This window comes from Chrysochloris asiatica, unplaced genomic scaffold, assembly GCF_000296735.1.
Source record: "Chrysochloris asiatica unplaced genomic scaffold, ChrAsi1.0 scaffold00080, whole genome shotgun sequence".
In the NCBI taxonomy this organism is placed as follows: Eukaryota; Metazoa; Chordata; class Mammalia; order Afrosoricida; family Chrysochloridae; genus Chrysochloris; species Chrysochloris asiatica.
In genome coordinates, this window is record NW_006408598.1 from 2,295,499 (window position 1) to 2,311,789 (window position 16,291).

The 16,291-nt window shown below is 37.3% G+C and overlaps 1 protein-coding gene across 1 annotated transcript in view; it reads right to left on the minus strand.

Annotated features, from left to right (window-relative positions):
* The window catches only part of SPTLC3 (serine palmitoyltransferase, long chain base subunit 3), a 235,475-nt gene that overhangs the window by 185,683 nt on the left and 33,501 nt on the right, over positions 1-16,291 (minus strand). Inside the window, exon 2 of the mRNA XM_006865623.1 lies at positions 1,120-1,302. Within this exon, the coding sequence (XP_006865685.1) occupies positions 1,120-1,302 (183 nt within the window). The remainder of the gene's footprint in view (positions 1-1,119; positions 1,303-16,291) is intronic.

A 16,291-nucleotide genomic window follows, 5' to 3' on the forward strand; every position in this document is an offset into this window, starting at 1 on the left:
GCCTCATCTTTCTCCCGTGGAGTGGCTGGTAGTTTCGAACTCCTGACCTTAAGGTTCGCAGCCCAATTCATAACCACTACGCTACCAGAGCTCCTTATATATGTGTGTGTGTATATATGTATGTACATCATCTATTGTTGTTGTTATTAAATGCTGTCAAGTCTGTTCTGATTCATAATCACCCTGTGTAGGGTTTCCAAAGAGTGGCTGGTGAATTTGAATCGACAGCCTTGCAGTTCAAACCAGCCTTATGGTTGAGTGCTTATCCAACATTGCCTCTCTCCCAGTCTCTCCCTATATATTTATTGTTGTTGTTAAGTGTCGACGAGTCGTTTATGACTCGTAGTGACCCTATATAGGGTTGTAGTCCTGGTGTGGCACTGTAAGATAAGTGTAGGACTACAAGGATGGTTTGAACCACAAGGTCAGTGGTTCAAATTCACCAGCTGCTCCTTGGTAACGCTGTACAAGGCTGTTATGAGTCAGAATCAACTCTATGGCACTTAACAACAATATATATAAAGGATAAGCACTGATGTGACACTATAGGATAAGTACTGGACTGCTAACTGCAAGACTGGCAGATCAAACCCACCAACTGTGCCTCGGATACCATATACATGGTTGCTTATATATTGGTTGAGAAAGAGAGGAAAATGGCTCAGAGTCAATTCTGACTTTGTATAGAATTTCTGAAAAGTGTCTGTGAGTTTGAAGTGCCATCCTTTCAAATCAAACTGACTTGGTGGTCTAGTGCCTATCCTATAGTGGTATATCAGGACTCCTCATTTGCATCTTATATTTTATGAGTGAGCAAAACAAAAATCTCTGATGTACACATGCAAGGAAAAAATACTCGTAACAATTACATTCCCCATTCTGCAATTGGTCACTTGGCCATAGCTGGTATTTATAAATACATTCTTCCACCACCCTTTTGTACAACCTAAGTCCATGAATGTAGAGGGGACTGAAATTAGTGAGAGAAGATAGAAGAGTTGCACCCTGTAAAGTTCCTTAGCATCTAACTCTTATTAGTTCTATCCATATAGCTCCACTTCTGAGAAAACTTTATAGAAGAATAAACATTGACTTATTCGGGAAGCTACAAATACTTACTCTTTGTTTTTCACGCTCTATAGCTGTGTTGCATTTTTCTATCCCACATTTTCTCAAAAAGTCTCTGAAATGGCCAAACAGGGTTCCAATTCCATATCCCAAGTACGTGAAAACCATAACATGAAGAGGTGGTTCCTCAAAGGATTCAACAATTTGCTTATAACAATGTGGCTTTCCATTTTGCTGAAAATACAAAAAAAGAAATGAAATGTTAGCACTCTCCCATTACACATGTAATATAATACCGAATAATTTGGACTTTCAACATTTTTTTTTTCAATAAAACATTTAGGATTGATTGTTGAAGATGGTATTCAGAAATGTGAATTCTACTTTACAACCTCTGGTGTGGCACTACAGGATAAGCACTAGACTGCTAACCACAAAGTTGGCAGTTCAAACCCACCAGACGATCTTTTGAGAACCCTATACAGGGTTGCTATGAGTTGATACCAACATGACAGCACTTAACAACAATTAAATAATTATTTCAGGTAGAAATTTTCAACAGATGCTAAAACCATTAAATGAAAAATGAATAAGGAATAGTATCAGGTCCCCTAATCACAAGTCTGGCTTCTCTATCTTAACCAACTGATAAAATCATATTACAAATACTGGTAAGAACCATCCCCTCTGTGCTTCTATCATGATGTAATATTCAGTACACAATCTCGTTGTAGAACCTTTTCTGCCCAAAATATTTCACTTGAATATTTTAAAGTTCTGTGAGAGAACTATACTGTGTGGGATAAGCAATGTACTGCTAACCACAATATCTGCAGTTTAAACTTACAAGCTCCTCCTCAGAAACCCTATACAACATAGTTATGAGTTAAAACCAACTCATCTGTACTTAATAAAAATAATTTGTCTAACTTCCAGTATACAAAAAATTATCTGGGAGAAAAGAACACCTTAAATGACTTCATAAAAAAAAATCAGATAATGCAGAATATGGGATTTTCTATAACACACTTGACCCCATCTTTTAAAAAATTCAACCCTCATAAGACAAGGATGGGTGGAGGGAATTTATAAGACACAACAACCACATATAGTGTGTACTCCTTAATTGGATCTTAGCTTTGTTGTTTATGTAATTATGTAATTTTCGGTCATTTGTTTTCAGACAGATAATGAAAGACATACTTGAGACAATCATGGAAATTCAAATATGAACTGTGTTAGATATCTCATTAAGGAATTTTGATTAATTTTGCTGGGAGTGATAATATTCTGGTTATGGAGGAGAAAGGCTTTGCTTTTGGAAATGCATGCTGAAATATTAAGGGGTCAAGTGTTATGACAGTTCTAATTTTCCTTGAAACAAAGTTCATGAAAAGTTAAATAGATGAAGTAGATTTGGAGAAATGATAACAACTAATGAATATATATGAATGTCTCAAAAATCTGTGAAGTTGAAATGAAATGATAAGTGTAAAACCAAAGTTCTCCGATGTAAACTATCACTCAATTCACAATAAAAACTTAAAAAAAAATTTATAATGTATTTTTAAATCATATTAAAACCCCTTATCTCTTTTTATATATGTGTGTGTGTGTTCATTATATTATTTTTCCCTCTTTTGTGAGTTTGAAATTTTTTAAAAGAAGTTAAAATATGTATATTTGACTTTACTTTCATATTCCAATGAAAAGTAGTTGTTTAGTACGAAAACATCCTGATTCTTATTTAATTGATTTCTATATAGTAGCTTAATCAATGTTTGCTGAATGGATTAGTAAATAAATGGTCTCTGAAGTTAACACTGGAGTCCTAGTGTGGCGCTGTGGGTTAATGCGCCAGACTGCAAAGCCATTTGAACTTCAAGATCGGCAGTTCAAGCTCACCAGCTGCTCCTCCAAAACCCTATATAGGGTTGCTATGGGTTGGAACCGACTCCACAGCACTTAACAACAAAGCTAAGATTTAATTAATACTTTGTCTTCACCAATAATTTATATATTCATCTACTAATTATTCAACAAATATCTACTTGCACCCTAGTATAACACAATTTAGGGTTCCCCATTTCCTATTATTCAATTCATAAGAAGTGTTTTAAACACTTGGCATATATAACTTTCAGTAATTAGCACGGAATTGTTGACTGTTGTTGTTATGTGCTGTGGAGTCAGTTCCGACTCATAGCGACCCTGTACAGGGTTTCCGAGGCTGTAAATCTTTACGGGAGCAGTAAGCCTCATCGGAACAGTTGGCAGTTTCGAACTGTGGACCTTGCGGTTCACAGCCCAACTCGTAACCACTACGCTACCAGAGCTCCTATCCGGTCATATTTAGCATAACTTAGTTGACACATATGTATTTAAAATGATGTATTATGTAAAATTTTGTTAATTTGAAATACTGTTCTGCTATTTTTATAGTTTATGCAGCTAATGCGTCCAAACTTTTCTCATGTAATTGTGGCATCAGTGTCTTTGTCATTATTACAACTACCAGTTAATTCCACCAACACAGTTTCCTAGAGCATTTTGTCTTCATTTCTTCCTCTGTTGTTTAAGCTGAAGCATTTTCGGAATCTCCACATGATTTAGTCACTGGAAATTTTATCTACAGTCACAGGAAAGTATTTATAAAACAAATGATAACTATAATCAAAGCCTATCTGATAGAGGAATATTTCTGAAATCCACATTACTAGTTTTAAAAGCATTTTTTGAAAAACACATATTTATAATGACATCTAACACTTAAAATGTTATGTCAAAAGTCCATGAATTATTATTGAATGTTTTAAAAATTCCTTATATCCTTATTTATCCACTATGCCAGGTAACCTCTATAAACATCCTAAACTAATATTGATTGATGTAGCTTCAGTCTAATGTCTTCCCCAGACATCATCCAGTGGTTTTAAATATTAGACGTGAGAGAGCATTGCTTACTATGGGGTCTTGGAAGAAAGGTTATAATTTTGTCTTGCATATGGCAACTTAAGGCATTTATTAGGTGCCCACCATGAGCAGGCAATGTGTTAGACTCTAGGGATTAAGAGATGAAAAAGACAGACTCAGTCCCAGATCTCCAGGTGCTTTGAGTCTGGGAAGGAAAATATGATCAAGGAATTACCATACAATCTTTCAGGTATTTTGCATGAGCATTCAAAATAGTAATAACAGTGATAACAGAGAATATGATAGCTAGAACAAAAGTAATGACAGAGGAATAAGAAGACATGATTGGATGCAAGAAATTGGGATGCAGATTAGACAGTGTTTAGTGGATAATTGGAAGTAGGAGAGAGTGAGAAGGCAAAGCTATTTAGTAATCTTCTTAGCACAAGCGGGAAAAGGAGACGTCATTCACTGAAATGATGTAGGGGGAGGTACTGTGAAGGGAATATAGCTTTGTATTAGAAAGTATGTTTGTGGGAGAGATAATGTATGTAGTTCTAAATATGTTAAGTTTAAAGGTCAGGGAAACTTAACTGTCCAGCAGGCTGATGTAAAGTAGAAAGCAGGATATTTGTGCTGGGTATATGAACCAAGGCACTTGCATGCAGAGAGTAACCCAAAACAAGAAATTTGTTGTGATCATTCAAAGTGAAACAATAAGAATATTGTGTTCTGTTGTGCACAGGGTCACTATGAGCTGGAACCTAGTAGACAACACCTAGTAACAACAAACTTTTCTTTCCAATCCTTGAAAATGAACATATCCTAAAGGTTAGCAGTTCAAACACACTAACCACTCTTTGGAAACCCTATACATGGTCACTGTGAGTCAAAACTGACTCAGCACTACTTGAAAGCAACAAGAAGCCACCTCAGAATGCCTAGTCATTTGGGGGCATCGTGACACCGGGGCTTTGGTTATTTCGTGCATTCCTGTTACATTTGAAAATAAACAGGATATTGGGTAATGCTAACTAGGTCCATGTTTACCAATAATATCCCTCCCATTCATTTCAACAGATTGTTTCATTGTTTCTTGTCTGCCTAATTTGAACTGTCTTAGGTTAACATTTTATTTATTATTGTTATTAAGTGCCATTGAGTTGGTTCCAACTCATAATGATCTTCTATAGGGTTTCCTTCCAGGTCAAACTGATCTTGCAGTCCAGCACATTAACTCACAACACCATCCCAGGACCCCTAAGTTTATGTTGTCCTTGTACACACACATATTAACATCATTATACAATTGATTCTGAGAGGAAGACACTGTTCCAATGATTTTATAAGCCCCTCTAAATTAACATGAGATAATTAGGAGTGGCTTCCTGAAGTAAGTGCCATTTGAGCCCAGTCATGGTGGAAGGATTGCATAGAAGTCAAGTGTTCTCATTGTAGAACTTTCATTTGCTGATTATGTGACCTTGAGAAATCTACTTAACTTCTCTGGGTCTCAGATACTTTAAGTTTAAAATAAAGCTAATAACAACATTTACCTCTTAAGGTTGTTTTGGATATTATAGGAGACACTGTAAACAAAGTAGCTGGCACAAAGGAAGTTGTTTTTGTTGTTAGGTGCCATAAAGTCAGTACCAGCTCATAGCGACCCTATGCACAGCAGAATAAAATACTTCTTGGCCCTGCACCAACCTCACAATTGTTGCTACATTTGAGCCCACCGCTGCTGCCACTGTGCCAATTCATCTAGTTGGGGTCCTTCCTCTTTTTCTCCGACCCCCCATTTTACCAAATACAATATCCTTCTCCAGGGATTGCTTCCTCCTTACAATATGCCTGAAGTATGACAGACTAAATCTGGCCACCCTGGCTTTGAAGAAGCATTCTGACTATACTTCTTCCAACACAAATTGGTTTGTTCTTTTGGCAGTCCATGGTACTTTTAATATTCTCCTCCAAAACCATAGCTCAAATGCATCAATTCTTCTATATTCTTCCTTATTCACTTCCAAATTTCATATGTATATGAGATTGTTGAACATACCATGGCTTGGGTCAGACACAGCTTAGTCCTCAAATTGACACCTTTGCTCTTTAACACTTTAAAGTGGTCATGTGCAGCAGATTTTCCTAATGCAGTATGTCTTTTGATTTCTTGAATGCTGGATCAATGAGTGTTGATAGTTGATCTGAGCAAAAGTTAAGTCTTTGATGATTTCAAGCTTTATTCCATTTATATGGAAGCTATTTATTGGTCCAGTGGTAAGGATTTTTGAGGCACAACACATACTGAAGGCTGTGGTCTTTGATCTTTATCAATAAGTAGTTTAAGTCCTCTTGGCTTTCAGCAAGCAAGGTTGTATCATCTGCATATTTCAGGCTGTTAATGAGTCTTCTTCCAATCCTGATGCCAAGTTTTCCTTCATATAGTCCAGCTTCTCAAATTTTTTACTCAGCATACAGACAGAGTAAGTATGGTGAGAGAATACAACAATAGTGCATGCCTTTATTAATTTTAAGTGTTCCCTTGTTCTGTTTGAACAGCTGTCTTTTGGTCTATATACAGGTTCCACATAAGCACAATTAAGTGTTCTGCAATACTCATTTCCCACAATGCTGTCCATCTATAGCTTGTCATGATCTATACAATCAAAACCTTTGCATAGTCAATAAAGCACAGGTAAGCATCTTTCTGGTATTCTCTGTGTTCAGCCAAGATACATCTGACATCAGCAATGATATCCCTCGTTCTATGTCCTCTTCTGAATCCAGCTAAAATCTCTGTAAGTTCTCTGCCAATGTATGGTGGCAGTCATTTTTAATTATCTTTAGCAAAATTTGGCTTTCATGGGAATTAATGATATTGTCTGATGATTTCCACTTTCTGTTGGGTCCCCTCTCTCTGGAATGGACACAAATATGGATCTTCTCCAGTTAGTTGGCCAGGTAGTTGTCTTCCAAATTCTTGGTATAGATAAGTGAGTGCCCCCAGTGTTGCATCCGTTTTGTTTTTTTTTTTTTGAAAGATTTCAATTTGTAGTCCATCAATTCCCAGAGCTTGTTCTTTGTCAATGCCTTCAATACACCTTGGACTTCTTCCTTTATTATCCTTAGCTCTTGATCATATGCTACCTCTTTTAATTGTTGAACATCGACCATCTCTTTCTGGTACAGTGATTCTGTGTATTCTTTCCATCTTCTTTTTATGCTTTCTGCACTATAAAATATTTTGCCCAAAGAATCCTGCAATATTGCAGTTTTTCTTCAGTTCCCTCACTTTGAGGAATGCTGAGGTGTTCTTCCCTTTTGGCTTTCTAACTCCAGGTCTTTGCACATTTTGTCTTCTTAGTGACCTTTTGCTTTCTTACTGTATGATGTTCTTGATGTCATCCCACAACTATGCTGGTCTTCAGTCTTAGTGTCTAATGCATCAAATTTGTTCTTGAGATGATCTCTAAATTTGTGTGATATGTTCGAGGTCATAAGTATTCAATTCATTTTATGACTTTGTTAAATCTTCTAAATAGAGTGGTTAGATGAAACTTAGTATGACAATGTTATCTTTAGAGAAATATTTGAGTAAGGAGAGGAAGAGAATATGTACAGAGCTTTGGATAATAACTACAACATGGAAGCAGAGGAAGAATGGGTATCCACTAAGAACACAGCATGTGGTGAAAGGGAAGGTAGAAGATTCAGTGTGGTTGGGTGTCAAAATATTGAAATCAAGAAAAACTATTGGATGTGGATATTCTCAGAGAGGAACTTGAGCAAGTAGTTTTATCTGTCTGTTATCCCTATAGTTTTCAGAGTGCAAGGAATTAAGGGGAAAGGTGAATGTAGGCAGTGAGGGAGCAAGTGGTGATTGATTACTCATTAAAGAAGTGGGGTGTAACCCATTTGACCTAGCCTCAATGGCTTGATAATCAGAACTTGACTAGAGGAAGATTAAAAAATAAAAATAAAAAAAGAACAAAACAATTTTTGATAAAGGAAATGCTGATAAATTGCTACAATTTGATAAACTTAACCTATACTCATGGAGGTAGTAACTCTAATACCAACAGAGAGGGAAGGACTCTTCACATCAAGTATCAATGCTATCCACTCTGTACACAGAGCAGATAGGGATGAGCAACCTAGACACTGGCTACCTAAAATGTTGTATATATATGTTAAGTGCCGTCAAGTCAGTTCCGACCCATAGCGACCCTGTACAGGGTTTCCGAGGGTGTAAATCTTTACAGGAATAGAAAGCCTCATCTTTCTCCCATGGAGCAGCTGGTAGTTTCAAACCGCTGATCTTAAGGTTCACAGCCCAGCTTGTAACCACTACGCTACCAGAGCTCCTATAATGAGAGGGCAATAAAGGCACAAAGTGACTGGCTTACAAGGTTTCAAGAGGGAGTTTAGTTAAGAGTGTGGGGGGGAGAGAGTCCCCACTGAATAGTTTTTGTCTTGTTTAGATGGGTCTGGTTAAAAGAGATAGGGATAAGATTCTTATGATTCAATTGTGAGTAATTGTTATCATGACTAATTGTGACTGTCACAATTGTAAAAGTAGAAGTTTTTGTAACAAAAACAGGGGAGTAGTCAATCTTACAGTCCAGAAACAGAGGACCCTAGGACCATCAAGGGAGAAAAGCACAAGCAGAATGCGGGAACTTATCCAGAGAAGCCCCAACACCAGAGATGGAGGCAGAGATGAGGAGAGCAGCTAAGGACTCTAGATTCATGGAAAGAGAGGGACTGAGAGCTGGCGGCCAGGAGGCAGACTTGCATAATGTGCCCTTTGGTTGTGTAAATTATTACATATGCCTGAGTGTTGTTGTTTTTTTAAAAAAGCGCTAAAGTGAATAGAGAGAAATACTGTTAACTGATGGTACATGGAAGGGATTGTAATCATTGTAATATAAAACTGATGATCTGCCCTGCAAACTTTCACTCAATCCACAATAAAAATCTTAAAAAAAAAAAAAAAAAAACCACAATAAAAATCTTAAAAAAAAAAAAAAAAAAAGTGTGGTGTAAAGAGTGGGAGGGAGTAGATGATGGCTTCAGATAGTAGCAGAAAGGAGAAATGCTTCTTTTGCAATAAGGAAAGCTTAAGCATTATTAAGAGCTGAGGAAATAACCCAATGGATGAAATAAAAGTAGATATAAAGGTAAGAAATGTAGTTCAGTTGTAACAAGAAGCTGAGGAGGAGAGATGACTAGTATACAACACATTTATGGCCATAATGATGTAGACTATCTCAGTAGCATTTGCCCCAAGCATTTCGAAAAACTTGGGTTGCATCTCCTTGTGCTGCTCTGTTTTTATTATTAGATTTCATGGAAATGAGTTCCAACTAATTCCAATTATATGAAACACAACAAAACACTGTCCAGCCCTGCATCATCACAATTCTTACAGCCACTGTGTCAATCCATTTTATCTTGTTGAGGATATCCCCCTTTTTGCTGGCCCTCTATTTTACCAAGCATGTTCTTCTCCAGGGACTGGTCCCTCCTGATAGCACGTCCAAAGTAGAAGTGATGAAGTCTCTCACTTCTAAAGAGCACTCTGACTATTTTTCTTCCAACAGCCTTTTGGAAAGAAATTTGTTTGTTCTTCTGACAGCCTGTGATATATTTAATATTCTTTGTCAACAATATAATGCACATGCATCAAGTCTTTTCTGGTCTTCCTTACTCTTTTTCAAGCTTTTGTGTGCCTATGATGTCATCTTAAAGACTATGACTTGCGTCAGTCAAACCTTGTTCCATAAAGTGACATCTTTGTTTTTCAATAATTTAAGGAGAACTTTTGCATCAGATTTTCCCAGTGTAGCTTCCCATTTGATTTTGTGAGTGCTGTTTTCTTGGGCATTAATCGTGGATCCAAGTAAAATGAAATTCTTGACAATTTCAATCTTTTCTTTGTTTATCCTGATGTTTTATATTGGTCCAATTGTGAGGATGTTTCTTTTCTTTATGTTGGTCAATATTATAGTTTTGTTTTGTTTTGTTTTTTATCTTCATCAGTACTGATTTAAGTCCTCTTCACTTTCAGCAGGCAAGGTTGTATCATCTATGTATCAAAGGTTGTTAATGAATCTTGTTCTAGTTTCTTGTACTATTTGCTCAGCATACAGATTGAGTAAGTATAGTGAAAGGATACACTCCTGATGCACACCTTTCTGATTTGAAATCATGCAGTATATCTAAGTTCCTGGGATAGGCTAAAAAGAGGTTGAGCAACTAATTCTACAGATTAACCACACAATTCACACGTGTGTTTTTGTTTGATGACTGATGAAGCTCTTGCTACAAATTATGTCCTATTGCAATGTAAGTTGATCCCTGGAGAGAAAAGTCAAGATGCAAACAAGGAGAAGAGGAAATTTCAGGCCTGGTCTGTCTGTGAGGGTAGACAATTTGGGGATAAACTAGGCTTTGGGATGATAAAATGCGAAAGGAAATTTAGAGTACTGGAGATAAGGAGATGATTATTGTTGTCGTTGTATTTTCTAAAGTGGAATGCATGTAGAGTTTTCTACATTATAACTAAAAGTTGTTATCAATACAAAGGAGTCCCTGGATGGCACATATGGTAAGAGCTCAACAACTAACTGGCAGTTTGAACCCATCCATTAGTACCTCAGAACACAGGTCACAATCTTGAAGACCCTATGGTGTAGATCTACTCTGAATAGTAAAGTCATCATAAGTTAAAATGAACTCAATAGTAACAAACAACCACATAAATACACATACTTTCAGGGATATTGACATTTTGGAAATGAGGCTCTACTTTCATTATAGCAGTTAGGATTTGAGCAGGGAAACAGAACCACTATGAATGATATACAGCAAGAGATTTGCTCTACAGATTAAAATATACCCAAATGTGGGGTCTGGTTAAAAGTGCTCCAAAGTGCTCCTAAGAGCATACAGCAATAGAAGAAACATTTATTTTAAAAAAAACAAAAAAAGATGAAATCACAAAAAGAACAGTGAGTACCTGTCACTCTTGAGCCACCATCTGCTTCTTCCTTCCAGAAACCTACTCAGGCTTAGCATAAAAGTAGCTCTACCTTAGGCAGGATTGACCAAGTAGGAGAAGTGCTTCTTCTCATCCAGCTCCATTATGTCGTAAAGTGTCATCAAGTTGTATGGGGTTTCTGAGGAGCAAGCAGCTGGTAGGTTTGAATCACTGACCTTGAGATTGACAGTCCAGTGCCTATCCTATAGCACCTCACCAGAACTCTAGCTACACTATGTTGTTGTTAAGTTTTATCAAGTCGGTTCCAACTCATAGTGACCCTGTGGAGGGTTTCCAAGGAGTGGCTGGTGGGTTTGAATTACTAACTTATCCAACAGTGCCACACCAGGACTCCTCAGCTTCACTATAACACTATAGTATTCCTGTGCATGCAAACCATCATATTTCTCATCTGCCACCTAATCCTGTGTCATTATTGTTGTTAGGTACTGTTTAGCCCGTTCTGACTCTGCGATTCGTTCAGCACAACAGAATGAAACACTGTCTGGTCCTGTGCCATCATTACATTTGTTGTTAACTTTGTGCCCATTATTATTGCCACTGTGTCCTTCTATCACCTTGGCAGTCCTTCTCTTTTTTTGCTGACCCTCCACTTTACTAAGCATAATGTTCTTATACAAGGACTGGTCTCATCTGACAACATGTCCAAGGTATCATGGAGTCTCCTCATCTTCAATTCTAAAAAGCATTCTGGAAGTATTTCTTCCAAGACATATGTGTCTGTTCTTTTGACAGTCCATGGTACTTTCAATATTCTTCTCCAATACCATAATTCAAGTGCATCAGTTGTTCCTTAGTCATTGTCCAACTTTCCCATGCATATGAAGTTGTTGAAAATACCATGGCTTAGGTCAGGCCCATCTTAGTCCTCAAAGTGACATTTTAACTTTAAAATGTCACTTTAAAGAGTTATTTTGCAGCAGAATTGTCTAACGCAATCTTTCATTTGGTTTCTTGATTACTGCTTTCATGAGTGTTGATTGTAAATCTAAGCAAGTGAAGTCTTTGATAACTTAAATCTTTTCTCCATTTATCATGATGTTATTTATTGAACCAGTTGTGAGGATTTCGTTTTGCTTACATTGAGGTGCAATCCATACTGAAGGTTGTAGTCTTTGGCCTCCATCAGTAAGTATTTCAAGTACTCTTCTCTTCCAACAAGAAAGATTGTGTCATGTGGATGTCACAAGTTGCTGATGACTCTTACTCCAATCTTAACGCCATGTTCTTTTTCATAGTTTTCATCTTATCATATTATCTGCTCAGCATACAGATTGATTAAGCATGTTGAAAAGATACAACCCTAGTACACCACTTTCCTGGTAGCATAGTGGTTATGAATTGGGCTGCGAACCTTAAGGTCAGCAGTATGAAACTACCAGCTGTTCTGCGAGAGAAAGATGAGGCTTTCTGCTCCCGTAAAGATTTACAGCTTCGAAAACCCTGTACAGGGTTTCTATGAGTCGGAACCAACTCCACGGCACATAACAACAACAACAACAACGTATCCCCTTGTTCTGTTCAAATGACTGCTTATTGGTCTATGTACAGGTTGCTCATGAGTACAATTAGGTTCTGGAATACCCATTCTCTGCAATGTTATCCATAATTTGTTATGATCCACACAGTCAAATGTTTTTGCATAGTCAATAAAGCACAAGTCAACATCTTTCTGGTATTCTCTACTTTCAGTCAAGATCGATCTGGCGTCAGCGGTGATTGCTCTAGCTCCATATCCTCTTCTAAATCCTCCTTGAGTCTCTGCCAGTTCCCTGTTAATGTACTGTTGCAGACATTTTTAAATAATCTTCAGCAAAATTCTACTTGCATGTGACATTAATATTTTTCAATGATTTCCACATTCTGTTGGGTCACCTTATTTGAAATGGGCACACATATAAATCTCTTCTAATCAGTCAAGTAGCTGCCTTCAAATTTTCTTGGCATAGATGAGTGAGTGCCTCCAACGCTGCATTACTTGTTGAAACATTGTATTTTTTATTCTGTCAGTACCTGGAGCCTGGTTTTTTTGCCAATGTTTTCAGAATACTTGGACCTCTACCTTCAACACTATTAGTTCTTGTTCTCATGGTACCTCCAGAAATGTCTAAACATCAACCACTTCTTTTAGGTAGAGTGATTCTGTGCATTCCTTCCATCTTCTTTTAATGCTGCCTGCATCATTCAATATTTTGCTCATAGAATCTTTCAATATTTCAACTTGATTGAATTTTCCTTCAGTTCTTTCGGATTGAAAAATGCTGAGTGTGTTGTTGCCAGTTAGTTTTCAGACTCCAGGTCTCTGCAAATTTCATTATAATACTTGACTTTGTCTTCTCAAGCTACCCTCGGAAATACTCTGTTTAGCTTTCTTACTTCATTATTTCATCCAATTGTTTTAGATTATCTATGTTCAAGAGCAAGTTTCAGTCTCTTCTGGCATTTATTTTTGTCTTTTTTCCCCTTTCCTGTCTTTTGCTTTTTACACATATCATATTCTTGTTGTCATTCTACAGTTCTGGTTTGCATTAGTATCTAATGTACACAAGTTAAATTCCAGATGAGTACAGCAGAGAGGTCAAAGGTGCATTTCTTCCACTTAACCGCCATTATTTCAGGCAGGGGCTCTACCCTAGGCATGATATTGCTAAGTGTCAAGTTGGTTCCAACTCATAGCGACCCTGTATAGGGTTGCCTAGGAGTCGCTGGTGGATTTGAACCACTGACCTTGCTTATCTTATAGCACCACACCAGAACTCCACTCTAAGCATGGTGATGGTGGTTAGGTTCTAACCACCGTGGAGTCAGTTCTGACTCATAGAAACCCTGTATAGGGTTCCCGAGGAGCAAATGGTAAGTTTGAACAAGTTCCTCTTGCATTTTCATTAGTCTTGGAGCTGATCCTTTAATAGCTTGGAGAAGTTTTTCTTTGCTCTTGAGGATTGTGATTGTGGAGTGAAAATGCCTACATCATAATAAATAACATTGACCAAATTTTCCATCTTTTTGTTGCTTAGTAACATTTTGTTTCACTTAGAGATCCATAGTTTGTGCCTCTTGCTGCCGCTATCACTAGTACTGCTTTACCACCTGTAAGAGTCATGATAATCTTTTCAAAAGAATATTAAACAGAGAGGTAATTCTACATCAGTCAAGAGATGTGCGATATACAAGATGGATACTACTGCCTATGAGTTGAAGCATATACTTTTAAACAGTAAAGTTTTTAGACAAAAACTATAGTATGATACATATGTAAACCAGTAGTGTTGCTGTTGTTGTTAGGTGCCATTGAGTCGATGCCAACTCATAGCGACTTTATGCACAGCAGAGCAAAACACTGTCAATCCTGGGCCAACCTCACTATTGTTGGCCTGCTTGAGTCCATGGATGCTGCCACTTGGCCAATACATTTCATTGCGGGTCTTCCTCTTTTTCTCTGACCCTCCACCTTACCAAACATGATATCCTTCTCCAGCGACTGGTCTCTCCTGACAATATGTCCATAGTATGAGAGATGAAGTTTGGCCATCCTGGCCTCCAAGGAGTACTCTGACTGCACCTCTTCCAACAGCTATCTATTGGTTCTATGAGCAGCCCAAGGCACTTTCAATATTTTTCTCCAACATCATAACTCAAAAGCATCAATTCTTCTATGGTCTTCCTTATTCACTGTCCAGCTTTTGCATGCATATGAGGTTATTGAAAATACCACAGCTTGGGTCAGGCACACCTTATTCCTCAATGTGACATCTTTACTTTTCAACACTTTAAAAAGCCAGTAATAGAAATGTTTATTATGACTACCATGACATATGTATTGTAGGTTATATGCGTACTATACAATTATATGCCTGGCAACTACACTGGTTTGTGTACAAGAGATATGAGATACACGTGTTGCATCAGGAAGCTGTTGCATTTGTTATGTCCCATTTTCCAATTAGGGTTTCTAAACCCTGTTATAACCTTATGAAACCACAGTTCAGATGTTGTTTTATGGATGTTAGGTACCCATGTTTGCACTAAAATACATAGTTAAGAGAGAGAGACAAAAAGACCTAATTCAAAGAGACATATGTTCATAAACATTTCTTTTTAATATTTAAGATAATATTTTTAAGATTATCATACCTCCCCCATTTATCTACAAATTCAACACAACCTCTATCAAAAACCTAACTGCTATTTTGTTTCTGTCTGTTTGGTTTGGGTTTGGTCAAGTTGGTCCTAAAATTCATATGGAAATGCAAAAGATTCAGAATTATTAAAATAATCTTGAAAAAGACTAATAAAGTTGGAAAACTCACACTTGATGATTTCAAATGTTTCTACAGCAGTAGAGTAATGCTGGCGATGTCTTACTGACAGAATGAAAGAGATCTAGGTCAATGAAATACAATATCTAGTTCAATGAAACACAACTGGGAGTGCTAAGATGACCCCCCACTTTTTGACAAGGATGACAAGAGTCCTGGTGTGGTGCTGTGGACTAATGCATCAGACTGTAAAGTCATTTTAACTGCAAGGTCATTGGTTCAAGCTCACCAGCTGCTCCTCGGAAACCCTATACAGGGTCGCTATGGGTCAGAATCGACTCAATGGCACTTCACAACAACAACAAAATAGATGCTGCTGTTACAACTGGATATACATATGCAAAATAATGAAGTTTTATCCCTTTCTCATAGCACACATGGAAATTAAAACAAAATGCACCAATAACCTAAATGTAAACATTGAAATTGTAAAATTCTAAGAAGAAAATATGAAAGTAACAGAAGAACACCCAAACTTGCAGATAGTACCCATTTCATCTAACCTTGATGGCTTGATAATCAGAACTCAACTAGAGGAAGATAAATAAAAAAAGAACAAAACAATTTTTGATGAAGGAAACAAGGGTAAGTTGCTACAATTTGATGAACTTGACCTATACTCATGGAGGTAGTAACTCTAAATACCAACAGAGAGGGAAGGAGTCTTCACATCAAGTATCAATGCTATCCCCTCTGTACACAGGGTAGATAAGGACGGGCAACTTAGACATTGGCTACCTAAAGTGAGGGGATGATAAAGGCATGAAGTGGCTGGCTTACAAGGTTTTAAGAGGGAGTTGAGTTTAATAGTGTTGGGGGAAGAAAGAGTCCCCACTGAACAGTTTTCATCTTGTTTAGATGGGTCTGGTTAAAAAAGATGGAGATAAGATTCTTATGATTCAATAGTGAGTAATTGTTATCATGA